This window comes from Diceros bicornis, chromosome 8 (genome assembly GCF_020826845.1).
Source record: "Diceros bicornis minor isolate mBicDic1 chromosome 8, mDicBic1.mat.cur, whole genome shotgun sequence".
NCBI lineage: Eukaryota > Metazoa > Chordata > Mammalia > Perissodactyla > Rhinocerotidae > Diceros > Diceros bicornis.
In genome coordinates, this window is record NC_080747.1 from 34975900 (window position 1) to 34992021 (window position 16122).

The following is a 16122-nucleotide window of genomic DNA, read 5'->3' on the forward strand; positions in this document are numbered from 1 at the left end:
ACTTTCCTTTGCAACAAACTTCCCAAGACTTCTTCTTGTGATATCAGTCTACTCCCTATTGAGTGATATTCTGCTGACTAATAAAGAAATTATAAAAAGAGAAGAAAACTTATGAGATCTTACTTGACTCGTCTTTGAACTAAAATTTGTTAGGTTCTTATAAAGTTTTGAATTAAGGAGGAATTAAAATACGGCAAAAAAATCTGTTACATGTTCCAAAATCACATAAATAATATAACACTTCTAGAAACTCACCATCAATTTTTTACTGCAATGAAAGCCACTTATATAGCAAATCCTAAAAACCATACTTAGCATATGGTACATAATGAAACATTCAACCACTTCTAGATAAGAGAACTGTGTTATTCAAATGACTGATGAGTGAGCACTTTCCTAGCCTCCAAAAGCAACATCTGTTAATATACTCTGCACTCAGAAGCATCAAGGAGACGTTATAATATAGGGATTAAGTCTACAGAAATAAAATACAGATAGTCTTTTCACAAGACAAAAAAGGAAGGTAACTTTAAAAAAAGATTTCTTTTGCGATGCATTTTTGATGCAAAACGTCTCTTTTGTGGAATTTATGTTGTTATAGGTAAATTACTACTGTCTTCAGTTTCAGTAGTTCAGGTAATATTTTAAATAGTGACTGATCATATTGAGAGTGTATATTTGAATATGCATGTATGTGTGTATGCGTAGGCACTTCAAACTACTAACTGGCAAATATACCTTATAAAAGGCACTAAAACGAAAACTCCTCCTAATAGAAATCTTTATTATAGTATTCATAACATAGAGCAGTTTGTCCCCAGTGGTATAGTTCATTAAAAAAAAATTTGTATCTATATCTCTCGATCTATCATCCAGTTATCTGGAACCTAGCTCTGTACTCAGCACATAGCAGATGTAGAAACGGTAGTGAAACTGAATAAATGGAAATTTTGCAAGAAAGAGAAATTCACCTAATTACTTGATTACAATTCATTCATTTCTGACTGTTCACTGTTGGGAGTCAATCTATTTAATCTTCTCTGTGTCTAGAGTATAGAGGAACTATGTAAAAGATACTGGATTCTCCAGGCTTTCTGACATGGATGGGACAGACAGGTAAAAAATTATTAGGTGGAGAAGGAAACACACTACTACTTCAAGAAAAAGTGAGTATATTCAGAATGGATTAGAGCCAGATGAGGAGGGCCTCTGCATGTCACGACAAGAAAGACTGAACATCATAGCTAGCTCTAAGCAACAGGAGACATTAAAAGTTTTTGAGCTAAAAAAGAACATGGTAGAAGCAGTGTCTTAAAAATATTTGGATTGCTCAAAAGATAATTATATCTTTGTAACATAGCTAGATATCTATATTTTATATATATATATAAATATTTATGTATCTATGTATCTGAATTTTACCTGGGATAAGGGCAATAAAAATGGAAAGAAAGGACATATGGGAAGGGGTTGGGGGGGTTTTGAATGAAAGTGGAATCAGAGATGACCCTGTGATTTCAAATTTGGATGTCTGGGAAAATGACGGATTAAACATAAATAGAAAAGGATTTTATGGAGGAAAATTATCAGGGAAGTTCTAGACACTCAGAAATTCAGATAGTGGTGGAATATCCTAGCGGAATCATTAAGCACGCTGACTGAAAAGTCAGAACTGAGCTTAGAAAAGAATGCAGAGCTGGGGATGTGCATTCAGATGTCATTCATTTATCAAGTATTTAGTGATCCTTTGGTATGTGATGAAATTTCTATGGAAGAATTTAAGAGAAGAAAGTAGAAGATCTCAGGACCCTCCTTCTGCCCCTAAGAGATATTAATTTAAGGACTTTTACTGAGCTACTGTCTCAGGAGTTAAATATTAAGATCCTATATGATGGTGGCCTCTCTAGGGATGCTTGCTCCCAGGAGACAGAAGTGGTAGAGAGAGAGAGAAATTTCTCCCACAGAGGACAAGGCCTAGCCATCTCTCTCTGTCTAGGGAACTGGTATGCTCCCAACTGGGAAGCACATCTATTCCAGAAGGCCTAGAGTTCCTCCCTCTTTTAGCTTTCCCCTTTCGTGACCTTGCTTTCAGGATCCCCTTTCGTGACCTTGCTTTCAAGAGTGGTAAGACGTATGGTCTCCATCTCTTCCCATTCTCAATATCTGGTTGAAGCCCACATGGGCGCTGGGCTCTCTTGCCTTTTCTCATGACTCTGGATAGGTAAGGAAGGGCTGGAGCTTCTTTAGGTTGAAAGAAAATCAGCTTGCCCTTCCTTTTTTCCTTCCCTCTCTTCTCTCCTATGTGGATGGGTTTCTCCAAGGAACTTTCTCTCATCTTAGAAATACCTAGTGGAAGATAAGAACAAGTGGTAGCACAGGCTATTGACAGAAAGTAGAATAAAACTCTGAAGATGCCAGGAGTTAAAAAATGAGTTCAATAAATTTCAGGGTCACAATTAGCAATGATCTGTGAGAAACCTTTGGGGAAACAGTAAGTGGTGGATACCTGTTAGAAGGTAAATGGCATAGAGGGAAAGAGTGGTAGGCCAGGGGCCACAGATGAACAAACAGGTGAGGAAATCTTTTCAGTTTGACTGTTCACTCCCCATGGTGCCCTGTGCAAGCCCAGGCTGACCAGTGTAAGGGGCTGAGACTGGGCTGGATGGAGCTAAGGGGCTCCTCTCTCATTGCAACTGTAAACTTTGGCTTAAGCTTGGAATTTGTGGAAACTCAAAGTACCCAAAATAACATGCTTAAAAAACAAAATATCACCTCAATTCCAATACCCTAAGGCTAGGACCCCAGGAAAATTCCTACCTCATGCCTTGGGACAGGAAAGTCAGAGCTTACTGGTCAACCTCAGGGCATGGAGCCAGGTAGGAATAAGTGCCAGTGACACGGGTGTGCTGACAAACCCTCGAATGTTACCTCAATCCTATCAGAATGTGGCAGCCTCTAACAAGAACGGTGCTTGGGTAAAGGAACTAGGGGAAAAGGGATTTACTGAGCTCAGACTGAGCCCTGACTCCAACTTTATCTCAAGTTAGGACTTAGCTTTCACCTTTTTCCCAAAGGGATATTACTGCCATTAGGGCAAATGGGGAAAAATGGTCTCAGAAGCAAAACTTTTAAGACAGGAAATCATAAGCACAAAAGAAATATAACGACTTATAGGAAAGAAGAACTAGTAAAAATAAATAAAACAAGAATTTAAAAGAAGTATGATAAAAATCCTAGGAAAGATATGGGAAGATATTGGAAACATGAAACTAGAAAAAGCAGTTATAATGAAGAACCAACTGAAAGTAAGTCATAAAAATATAACTGCTGAAGTAAAGAAGCCAATAGTAAACTGAGTGGTAAGTACGACAGAGCCTGAAAGTTCAAAAAACTGTCCAAAAATAATTCAGGAAATCAAAGTAAAGACTGTGAGAAAATTGAAAAGAAATGGAAGAATAGAGGGGACTACAAACATATAATAGGAGTCCAAAAAGAGACTAAAAAGGGACAAAATGAAAAAGAATGATTAATAATTTTCCAGAATTAAATACAGACATATGTCCTAGATTAAAAGGGCTCATACAGTGCCAAAAAGAAATATAAGAAAAAGGTACCTACCTTAGATACATTATGGTTAAATCAAGATTAAGAAAAATTTCTAAAGGCTCCTAGAGAGAAAAAGCAGATTCCTTACAAAGAAACAAGATCTGATTGACAATGGATGAATGCACAAAACTAATATCTTCAGTTCTTGTCTCTTTATGGGGAGGGGACAGGGGAAGGAAGACATACTAATACATACAGACAATAAGCACAAATATGGTTATCAAAACTTTAGAAATAACCAGACAAAGAATAGATATAGATTGTAAAATTTTCAAACCAGCAGAAGAAAATATGATTTAGACAGTGGAAGGTAGGGGGAGGAAAAAAGAAACAAAAAGCATAATAAGTGGAAAACACAAAATAAAATTGAAGAAATGAGGCCTAATATAGAAATAACTCTAATAAATAGAAATGGTTTAAATTCACTGATTGAAAGAGATTCTCAGGTTGGAGTAAAAAAAAAAAGATCTGGCAATATGGTATCTAAAAGAGACACACTTTATAACAACAGCTAACGTAAGATACTTATTTGTTCACTATGTTCTAAGCTCTTTACTTGTTTTAACTCATTCAGTTCTCAGAAGAACTGTACATGAGATAGGTTACTATTTGTTCTTTTACAAATGAGGACACTTAGGCACAGAAAGATTATATAACTTAAAGTAATACAGCAAGTAAATGGTGAAGTCAGGATTCAACCCTAAGCAGTGCGGATTTAGAGACAGCATTCTTAATCACTATATTTACAGAAAGATTGAACTTAAGGGTTTAGGAAAAAAAAAAAGACAAGGCACATACGAAACAAAAGAAAGCCAGTTTAGCAATTTTAATGCCAGCAAAACAGAATTTAGGACACAGAAAAGGCCATAATGGTCAGAAAGAAATATTTATGTATGCTAGTAGTCCTCTCACCAGAAATATTCGATTAGACCATATAAAAGAAAGATTGATAGCATTTCTAAGAGTAAAAATTTTTAATAATAATCACTAATGCATGAGTACATATATTAACTCATTTATTCCTCCCAACTTTATGAGAGCAATTATTTTTATCTCTATCTCAAAGACGAAGAAACTGAAGCCGGAGAAGTTACGCAACATGTTACTCAGCTAGTAAGAGGTGGAGCCTGAACTTAGATTCTGGAAAATCTGGTCCCAGAGCCTGAGTGCTAGAGCAAGCGGTATCACAAGCAGAGAGAAAAGGGTGGATTGTTTTCTAAGTGGTATTGGGAGAATTTGCTCACTATGTAGAAGTGAATAACACCTGATCCCTTCTCTTCACAAGATACACAAAAATAAACTTCATATGGATTAAAGACCTATATGGAATACAGAAAGCTGTAAAGTTAACAGAAGAAAATGTAGGAGAATAGCTTTGTGAGTGGGAAGTTCTTACTATCCAAAAGGCACAAACCATAAAGGGAAAAATTAATGGAATTTGACTCTCTCAAGGTCAGTGATTTCTGTTCAAAGAAGAACATCACAGGCAGAATTAAGAGGGGAGTCAGACTAGAAGATATTTGCCATGTCTATAATAACCAATATTCAGAACACACAAAGAATTCTTGTACATAAGCAGAAAAAAAGATAGGAAACCCAAAAGAAAGTTCAGTACCTCTTATCCCTCTTCAATGTGCTCCTTTTCTTCATAGTTACCATTGACTTCATATAAGTCCATCTGATATATAATAAATCATTACCATTCTCACACACACACATACAGAGCAATTATTGTCTTTTGAATATGTGTATTTATTTTACTAAACAATAGCTACAATGTGAAGGCAGGGATTTTTTCCTGTTGTTCACTGTTCTATTTATAGCACTTATAAAGGTGCCAATCACAAAGTGAATGCTTGAAAAACATCTGCTGAATAAATGAATGAAAAAAATGAATGAACTTCAAAAGCAGAAATCTAGAGAGGTAAATAGTTATATGAAAAGATACTCAATCTCCCTAGTAATCAGAGAAATGAAAATCAAAACAACAAGGTGCCACTTTTCAAACATCAAACTGGCAAAGTTACAAATTAAGGAACGCCAAGTGCTGATGTTAAGGTAAGGAAACAGCACCACTCCTACATGGATAGTGCAGCTGTTTTGCAGCAATGTGGCAATTCAGATCGAAATGAAATATACATATAGCCCACAGCCAAACACTCCCATTCCTAAGTATATACCCTAGAAAAACACTTGCATGGACGCATAGAGAAGATATTCATTTCAGCACTTTCCGTGGGAGCAAAGATTTAGAGGCAACCTATGTGGCTGTCACTACAGGAATAGATAAATAAAGTGACGTGTAATAGTAAGCAGTGGTGAGAAGAAATAAACCTGTTCTACATATGGTAACATGAATAGGTCTCAAAATTGTAGAAAAATAAAAGAGGCAAAAAAATTTATGCTGGAATATCATTACAAATACATATGTATCCCTCAATTCAATGCACATGTAACAACATTATATGTTTTTCATAGCTACACATATATACAAATAAAGTGTGGCGGATGGATGGGAACATATTAAATACTTGAGAATGTTTTCCTAAGGTGGAGTGAAGAGAAAGTAACTGGGTATGAAGGGCAAAAACTAAAATAACATATAAAAATCAAAGCAGAACTTGCTTTAGTTCAAGACTGTAGGACGCTTCCAGCTTAAGGAGAAGGCTAGCTTGGATATCTCCCTGCCTGATTCCTCTGCTGCCATTGTCCTCTAGCACCTTGTTGGCACTTCCCCCAGAACAGACGGAAGGCATTGGGGTGACAGAGCAGGATCCATGTCTGTGGTCCTGGGTTCCTCATATATCTCTTGCTGAGATATACAAATATCTATTGACAATTCATTTTATTTATTATTTTATTTTATTTTTTGTGTGTGTGTGTCAGGAAGATTAGCCCTGAGCCAATACCTGTTGCCAATCTTCCTCTTTTTTGCCGAGGAAGATTGGCCCTGGGCTAACATCCGTGCCCATCTTCCTCTACTTTATGTGGGACGACTGCCACAGCGTGGCTAGATGAGCGGTGTGTAGGTCCATGCCCGGGATCCAAACCCGCAAACCCCCAGCCACCAGAAGTGGAGCGCATGAACTTAACCACTATGCCACTGGGCTGGCCCCCACAACTCATTTTAAAACAAATTGACTTCTGGAAATACCCACATTTTAAGGCGTTTTCTTGAATTCAATGGCACAGAAAAATTTAATGGAGACTCCAGATTGTGCAGCTGTCACCACAGAAAAAATGTCAGTCATTTTTGAGGAATCATGGAGAAAGGTAAACGTGTCAGGTAAGGAGAGATGGGAAAATGTCTCAGTTTTCAAGAAGAGAGACTGGAAATTACAGACTAGGGAACTTGGGGTGAACTCCATCAATATTCTAGGAAAGTTCTGTCAGAACCGACTCTCTCTATCATTCATTCATGAGCCACAGACACTCCATAACAGCAGACTATGGCCCCAGGGTCAAATCCGGGCAGTGGCTTGTCTTTTACATCGTCTTACTGGATCACAGGGTGCACCCATTCAATTCCATATTGTCTAGAGCTGCTTTCAAGCTACAATGGCAGAGCTGAGAAGTTGTGACAGAGATCGTATGGTCCGCAAAGACTAAAATGTTTACTATCTGGCTCTTTACAGGACAAGTTTGCTCATCCTTGCTCTATAAAATGCCCCCTCTTGGAACATGCTACCCAGAACCACTTCCTTTTTCAAGCCTCAACTTAAAGCCTGGCACTTTATGTCCATTTCTTGTCTTTCTGGCTGCTCTCCTGCTAACATGCCTTTTGTTTCTCAAGACCATCTTTCCCTTAGGGTGCCATCTCTCCTTTCTCTTTACTCCCTGCCCCACAGCTGCTAGACAGACATGACCTACATCCTACCTGGTCTTGACTCCCGGAACTCTAGCCTGGCTCACAACACCAAGCCTTTAACTTGCCCTAAGTGGGCAGGGATGGCTCAGACAGGTTTATTAAAAAGAAGGTAATCACTAGAAACCATCATGGATTCACGGAAAACCAGTTATGCCAAACTAACTCTGCCTTCTTTTCCCACACAATCAGGTCAACAGACTGACCAATCAGAGAAATGTTAGAGGTTCCACACATCACGTCCTCAGCAAATCATTCTATCACTGGAGAGCTGAAGGAGAACTGCAAGCCATCTATTAGGGGGGTTTGTATTTGACTGAATTATATTAGAATGCTGATTTATTGATTTATATAAGCTTTAGTGAGGCCTTTAGTGGAGAGCTATGGAGCTCTGAATTTGAAATTGAGGAACAGAAAAGAATCAAGAATTTGAACGTAGTTATGGAAGATATATACACTTATTTAAATTTAGAAAGATGTGAAACAGAAAAAGACTCAAATAAATAAGATAGCATTTAAGAGGGATGGTGATGGAAATCAAGATAGCAGTTACCCTTAGGAGGATATTAAAACTAAAGGGAGCATGAGGGTGCTTCTCGGGTGCTAGTCATGCTTGGGTGCTCGATACAGGAGTGTGTTCACTTTGTGAAAATTCACTGAGCTGCACACTTACGTACTTTCCAGTACAGGTTAACTCTGTTTTATCAGAATTATATAATCTGCAGTTCTAACGGGTGTGCGGTGTGTGTGGGTGTGTGTGTGTTGGTGATGGTGGTTTATTTAAATTGAAACACATCTAAAACTATATAATGTTGAATTACAGTGGGATTCTACAGCATTTAGATTTCTCATACTTTTAGAAAATTTACCATCAAATATGGACTTCCCTGGTGGTGTACATCATAACTGGCTACCAGGCTGTAACACGGCCATGCAGTTCCTTTAACAGTGCTCAGTAGAGGTAGAATAGCAAATGAGATGGACAGAGCTGAGCAGCTTATTATTATATTATGTTAAAGCAAAATATGGGCATTTTATGAAGTTAATAAAATTTATGCAGTGTGTCCTCTTTTAGCCATACATGTATGAAATATTCTCTCGACATTTCCAACATTTATTCATATTTTCTTGGAAGCAAACATACGGTTGACATTCATTAACAGTTTGTAAGTCTTCTGAAAGCCAAACATCTGCTTGGCATCCAACGGTGTTCACAAACTTTTTGCTTTAAAGGAATGTCTGTTGAGCATTTATTAGCTTCATTTGTGCTTTATAACTACTCTTTAAGTAGGACATGTATTTAGAGAAATCCTTAAAGTTTAAAGTTTAAAACAATCCCAAAAGATTCAATAAGTAGATCTGCCCTGACCCTTTCTTTAACATACTCATGCTATGACAGAAAGTATTCAAGGTGTCCCTTTAGACCTCTTCTTGGAGGACCCCTTGAGTGGACTAAGGTGAAAGGTTTTGCCTGGAATGCCACTCCCGAGTGACGACACTCACTGAAGTCAAGTGTTTTTTTATGCACTATGGGGAAAATGGCCTAAAAGGGGGTTAAACTTTGACTAGAGATGTTGCAAGTAGGGAAAAATGCTTACTTCAATTTAACTTCTGCTTTTCAGAAGACATGAGTACATAAATTATGTAGAAGAACAGTGATTACCAGACAGTCTAAAAGCTGGAGGCTCTGGGCCAATTTTCAACCAACTGTCACAGAACATAAGTTTCAAAATATGTTTAAACTAAACTGACAACTATAGAAAAAATGTAAAATTCTTTGAAAGGCTGGGTTATGTGAACTGACCGGGATCTCAGAAACCACACGCTATGGAACACACAGCAATACTTCACTGCAACTCTTCTGGAGGGAACATTAAGAGGCAGAACAGATGCTTCCCCAAATTAAGCTGATCCAGGCAGTAGACAGACTCTTCCCAGCACAGAGTGGCCAACAGAAGTAGCCACATGTTTTGGTTCGTCCAAAAAATGAAAATGCTATAAGTCCTCTGGCCCAGAAGGTTTCAAGCTGGAAGGAGATAACTCAGGAAGGGTGCATGTGTGTGTGGGTTTCCCACCTTTCTATGCCACAGAAGCTCCACTCTTAGCTGCTTTAGATATCCAGGCTCCCTGGAGGATCTGAATCATTGCTATATGCCAATCTCTTCATTTCACAGGTTAGAAAACCAAGGCCAGAGAGATTCCATTAGGTATCCAAAGTGCCAGAAAGGTAGAGTCAAAACAAGAATTTCATGAAACCCCAGCTAAAATGCCATTATAACAATTACACAAGCGGTTAGATCTTAGGACATAAAATATTGGTAACTGACATGAGGCATTATTTGTCTGGCACAGTTACTTTGCAGAATAGCCCTTGATGTGTACACAAATCTCCATGAGTCTCAGAGGAAGCTTTTCCTCCCTCTACCTGTCCAAAGAGTTTCAGGGAGTCTGTAACCCCTAAAATGGTACATTCAATTTTACATGTTTGTGTGTATGTGTATTTTTTTTTGGAGGAGATGGCCTATAGGTTTCATTTGTTCTTCAAAATTATCTGCGATCACACCAAATGATAAGAATCGGTGTACTCGAGCAAGGGAACAGAGGGAAGAAGGACCACAAAGAAGTAGTTTATGTTCATAACTAGAAAAACTTACCAGCAACTACCCTAAAACCAGAGGCATATTTCCTATTAAACCACTCAGGTTACACAGGTAAATGTGCACAGAGGTAAAAACAAAAGTTACATGGTACCCATGAAAATACCGTACTTGGTACACTGATAAAAACAGATTTCATTTTACTTCTTGGGTTTTACATACTTAAAAAAATTATCTGAGGTATAACATGCAACCTTCACTTTATAAACCAAAACCAGGAGTCCAAAGCCCTGAATAATTTGGGGACAAGGGGATTACTTCTGTCTCTGAATATTCTCTTCAGAAAATGGTGGTGAATAAGAGATGTAACGACTACTGACTGAGAACAACTGTTTCTTTCAATTCCACTGTAGACTCTTCAGGGAAAACGCTCATCTTTATAACTGTGTCAATTAGGCAAACACTAAAAACGGCCTTCTGCCCTTTATGCTGATAATGTCAGGGAAGAAAGGGGCCGATGTAATCCCAAAGATGGAGCTAAATCGAGCGCCTCATTATCCATTATGGGAAGGCTCTCCCTTCTACTTCCACTCCAGCTATGGCTCAAGAGAAGCCTGCAGAGGAAGCACCGATTCTGAATTATCTTCATGTGCGGACTGACAAGACATAGACTGGAAAGTAGTTTGAGGGGAAAATCCATCAAGCCAGAATGAACATAAATGAATTTGGGAAACAGTACTGTACTGTGTTTTGAAATAATATTCAATATTTATTTGGAGCGTCTCTTATAATAGAGTAAAATAGAGAATTTCCTGAGGTTGGGAAATTGTAATCATCTGAGAATCTGGAGTGACACTTGGATTTAATTGTAAAGAACGATAGACAGAATTGTCCACCTATTCCTCACCAGAGATGGAAGCATTATCATAGAAATTACGCTGCGAGGTCAGTAAGCTAAATGACATGAAGACGGTCTGTGCCAATAGTTTAAATGCCAAGAGGCACCAGTCCAAGAAGGTGCACAGACATCAATCAAGCAGTGGCACTGATGTAATTATGGGCTTAGATGAATTCTCAAAGCCAGACCGGAAGCTGAACCACAGTCCTTACGGGAAAAGAGAGAGTATGAAGGTAATTAGAAGAAAAAAGCTGAGGAAAGATATTTTACTTAAAAAAAAAAAAAAAACCAACCCTAAAACTCAGTGTCTGCATAGGGACCTTCATGGTCCTCAAACATGCATAAAATAGGATGGAGGGAGGAAGGGGCCACACACATCTTTATAAGTTCAGTTTCAGAGCTGAGCTGCACGTGCATGGCAGAGTGTGATTCCCTCCCAGGAGCCTGGGGCTTGGAGGAGCCCTGAGGTCCATGTGACTTGTGAGCATCCAGAACAAGCATCTCGGGAGGGAATTACACAAGCACAGAACATATTTGTTCTCCCTTGACTCTGCTTTCTAGTTTTTCTCTCCCTCTGCTATTGTTTAATTTTGTGGTTCAACGTTTTGAAGAATGGTGGGAGGTACTGTGTTAAGCAATGCTCTAAGAATGAGGCTCAGCTGCAATGACCACATGATGAAAACTGGCCTCCCACGTCTTTCAAACCAACTGTGACTGTACTTAAAAGAAAGATAGATACACGAAGGAAAGCAGGGAGGAAGTCTTATTCTTCCTCGTATGTGCAGCATCTATGTCCAGCACACAGTAGGCACGGATCAGATGCCGACTCAAGGGAACTGGTCATTTTACCTAAATAGCTCTGTATTCTGCTTTGTTTCCAAATAGAATCCAACAGTCATATCACTTTATGTGCTTTTGAGCAATCTTCTGTTGATCCTTGTGATCCCATTAGTGAAAGTGATTAAACAACCAAATCTGGCACAAAATTACCCTGATGAAGAGTGTCAGAGTTGCACATTACTGAGACTTGGTCAAGAGATTAGCAAGGAATCAAGACAAGTCACTGGAAAAGCAGATTTTAAAAAGTATGAGGATACCAAAGTGCAAATGAGACAGTCAAGATAAAATAATTTCCAATTCTTTCTTTATGATGAAGCAAAGAGCCTAATTATTACTAATATTAAATATCTGTAAAATATATTGTCCAAGAGCTTTCTAATATTATTTATTAATACATGCCACAAAGAAGAAAAATAAATGACTAAAATAATTAGATTCCTGGGAATAACAAGCAACTCTTAATTCTCTGAGTATGATATAATTTTATAGGCTGAAATGATGCTTATAAAGGGTTCTTATTAAGTATGGTTTAAATTATATTTTATAAAGTATACTTCAACTGAAAATTAGGAAATAATCTACAAGGCATGGCTTATAAATTTGGAGACATATTATACACAGGATATTTAAGTGAATAAGCCTCGACATAAAAGATTTAAAAAGCATAACATTTTTCTATTCATAAATGTATTTTAAAGATAATAAAAAAAGCAAATAGAATAATTTTAAGATAATGTTAAAAGAACAGATTCTGAGAAATTCTTCAGAAGCCCTGCTAACATTTCATCTCCCAGGAAGAGAAAGCAATTTGAGCAACTGCTACCATGGACCTAGTCTGACCAGCTGGTAAGATTTAATAAGCAGATGATAAAGAGGAAAACCCTTAGGTTTCATGGTGAAGAGGCTGGGCATAGTCACGAATAATATTTTAAATTTTAGGAAGACATAGGGTAAACAATTTAGACGAAGAGATGGGGAAGATTCTTCAATAAGATGTTCAGGAAGGATCAGAGCTAAATAGTTTACAAAAATACAATTCTATGGATTAGGACTTGATAACTCAAAACAGATTTTAATTTAGAATACAGGCAATATTATAAATTAGAAGGAAGAGGACTCTACAATCAATAAACAGCCTTTAGGAAAATGCTCAGCTCTTTGGAAAATTGATTCAGTTAGTGCCTCTCATCCTGCCCCAAAGTAAGTCCTAGCAGCAGGATCAAAGATTTGTGTAGAAAACAGAACGCTTACAGAAATAACTCTCGATGGAAATGCAGGTAAAGATTCTATTTTAAACACAGAAAATCGCAAGAAACCTCTCAATTCAAATTATAAACAATAATTATTAATGATTGTTAGGATTCACTTTTCAAAACTCTACTACTAAATTTTATCCCAGTTTGTGAACCTTAAATCTTGAGTCAGTGAAAAAATAAAAACCTGACATTTACAAATTTTGGATAGAATAACTTCAAGGAACGTTAAAAATCAAGAACTTAGGATCAAGGTGCTCTTTCCTGAAATCTGACATTATTAAGGAGAACTTACCTGCAGCAAATAACAGCTTTGCATGACAAAGCTAAGTCCAGGAAATACTGTCGTACTCCGAAAGTTAAGGCATATTTGAGGGTCTTCCCATCAATTATAAGAGCACAATTACTCTCTTTCCCAAGAGTATCACCGAGGGTCGTGCAGTGACGACTGAGAGTTTCCCTCGTTCCCTGTAAAATTAAACAAAAACGTCCTCAACGTTTACTCCCAACTGTCCTACTAAGATGCTTTAAGGATGTTCTGCAACTACATTTAGTTATTTTTAGTGCTTTTTATGTTTCAAATGGCTTTCATGTACCTGCACTCATTTGATTCTCACAAAAGCCCCTGAAAGGAGATTGGACAAACGTTATCAGAAAAAGGAAGTTACTCGCTGAAAGTCACAGCTGTTCCTACCAGGGTTGGGAAGAGATTACAAGTCACCCATTCCTCTGCAATCTTTGCTCATTACTCTAACCACACAATCACAATCCTGAAAAAATATCTTCAGTAAATTACCTTGTTAAAAAACAACAACATTGTCCTAATTTAAGAACTAGTCAAAAGTGCACAGCCATGAATCAAGGGGAAAAGTTGGAGAATATAATTTAAATTATTTATGGGTATTCTTTCCGAAGTATTCAGTGCTATTGAAACTTAATTCCCAGTAACCAAGAGGAGGAAATGCAGTATCTGTAATCTCTTGCCACTTCATGAATTGGCTTCTATACCTTTAATCATGATTTCATGATGCTGTATTTTAGTTGGGGATGGTGACATGTGGCTTGGTAATCTTGATGGATCAAATAAAAGAACCCCTTCCATCAATGATGAGTTCACTTTCAGGCACAATAAAATCCTTTAGTGTCAGGGAAAGCTTTGTTCATCTCAACTATACAGAGGGGTTGTATCTGTCTCTCTGTCAAGAACTGCTTTCCCAGCTCTTCAAAGGCAAAGTTTCAGGATATTTAGTTTTTCTCTCCAAATTCTGTAGACTCTTCCTAGAACCTAATGGGGCCAGCTTTCTGTTTTATAAGAGCCCTAACACTCTGAAGAAATAGAACACTGGCTCTGCACAAGGAAATATAAGGAACAATCCCCCTCCCATTAGAGTTTTGTTCTGAGTGGTTATATCTGAGCAGTTATTTACATAATAAATACAAAAATATATTTCTATAATAAAATATACCAATAAAATATTTATATAATAATTTTTATTATATTCAAGAAAGATATAATTATTGTTCCAATTTAAGAATGTGGTACAGTCATTTCAAAGTTATTTTCACAAAGAGGGAAGCAAAGGCACAGGTAATTGAAATTTTACATTGGGGATTTTTGAAGGTGTTCCTGCATTTGTATTCAAATATGGTTCACACTATGTTCTGGAATTTCAGAATCTGTTTATCAAAATAATAGAGCCATGTTGTACTGTAAAGTAAGACTGCCCCATTTTCCCAACACTGAAACTTCATTTAATGCTTCCCTTGTTTCCTGTCACACACAGTGACACCAAGGACCACCATACAGCAGCATTCTTTCCAAAATTTTCTGTTCACACTTTACATGGTGGGGGGCAGGGGGAAAGGAGCTGTTTTAACTTATAGGCCTCACCCTCCTATTTCCTGCTGGAAATTTTTGGCCCAAGATGACTTAAGAAAAGGAGGTGAAAAATGTCAGTAAAATTCTGCAAGCAAAATTTACCACTGACAATCTATGGTAGATTGCCCTAGATCGTCTTAAAAACAAATTCACACAGATTAAATGAACAAACAAGTCAATCAATGAGCGGATAAAAAAATCAAATCAAATCAAATTTATTTTAGCACATACTACACACTAGGCATGGTTCTAAGGGCTACACATACAGACACAACATCTCAGTTAAACTCATTACAACCCAATGCGGGAGGCACTACGATTATCCTCATTCTGCAGATGAGAAACACAAGACAGAGGTTACAATCCTTGCCCACAAACACATGCTGACAAAGTAGTGAAACCAAACTCAGAATTACATTTCTGTGCTAGCTTGTCTTTCTCTACATAATAATCCAGCAAAAACAAAGCCAACTTTAAACAGTACCAGGCAGATCAAACTATAAATGGAACGCCCACAACATTCCCTCTGCTGTTTCCCTAGAGCTTTCATCATCTGTCTCTCATCTCTTTACCTCCAACGGAGATTTCTCTTTATAAAACAAATTTAAAACACGAATCATGTCTCTTCTTGCTCTAAAACTTTTCAATGGCTTCCTACTGTCTACATGATAAAGTCTAAACTTCTTACAATGGCACTAAAGGCTTTCCACACTCTAAGCCCAACTAACTTTGGTTCATATTTCCTTTACAAACTTGACTCCTCTATTACCTCTCTCTGGAATGCCCTTTTCTCCGGTGGATAGCTATCACCTTCTAAACCACCTTCTAAACACCCTCTAAACCTTGTAAAGCCCTCCCAGAGTCACTCCATGCTACCAAGTGCACGTCACTCTATGCTAACAAGGCCCTTAGCTCCTTGAGGGCCGAGACCACGTTTAACCTGTTTCCCAGCAACAAACACAGTGCCTGCAATTACAGATGCTCAGGAAATACGTATTTACGAAATGAGAGCACTGATAAATTCTGATTTCATCCCATTGGCAGCACTCCATTTCCCCCTCTATTATCACTTCTGATTTGAGAGACAGCAAGGCAGACAGAAACTTCGGCATCTGGCTGTGCTACGACTCCTGCAGCAGCACCCACAACATGTACCAGGAGTACTGGGAGCTGACCAGCACGGG

General features: G+C 37.8%; 1 protein-coding gene across 3 annotated transcripts in view; it reads right to left on the reverse strand.

Moving 5' to 3' along the window:
* The window catches only part of ATP8A1 (ATPase phospholipid transporting 8A1), a 218155-nt gene that overhangs the window by 56145 nt on the left and 145888 nt on the right, over nt 1–16122 (reverse strand). For all 3 annotated transcript variants that reach the window (XM_058546980.1, XM_058546979.1, XM_058546981.1), the window contains one exon: nt 13355–13527. In XM_058546980.1, coding sequence (XP_058402963.1) covers nt 13355–13527 — 173 coding nt within the window. The remainder of the gene's footprint in view (nt 1–13354; nt 13528–16122) is intronic.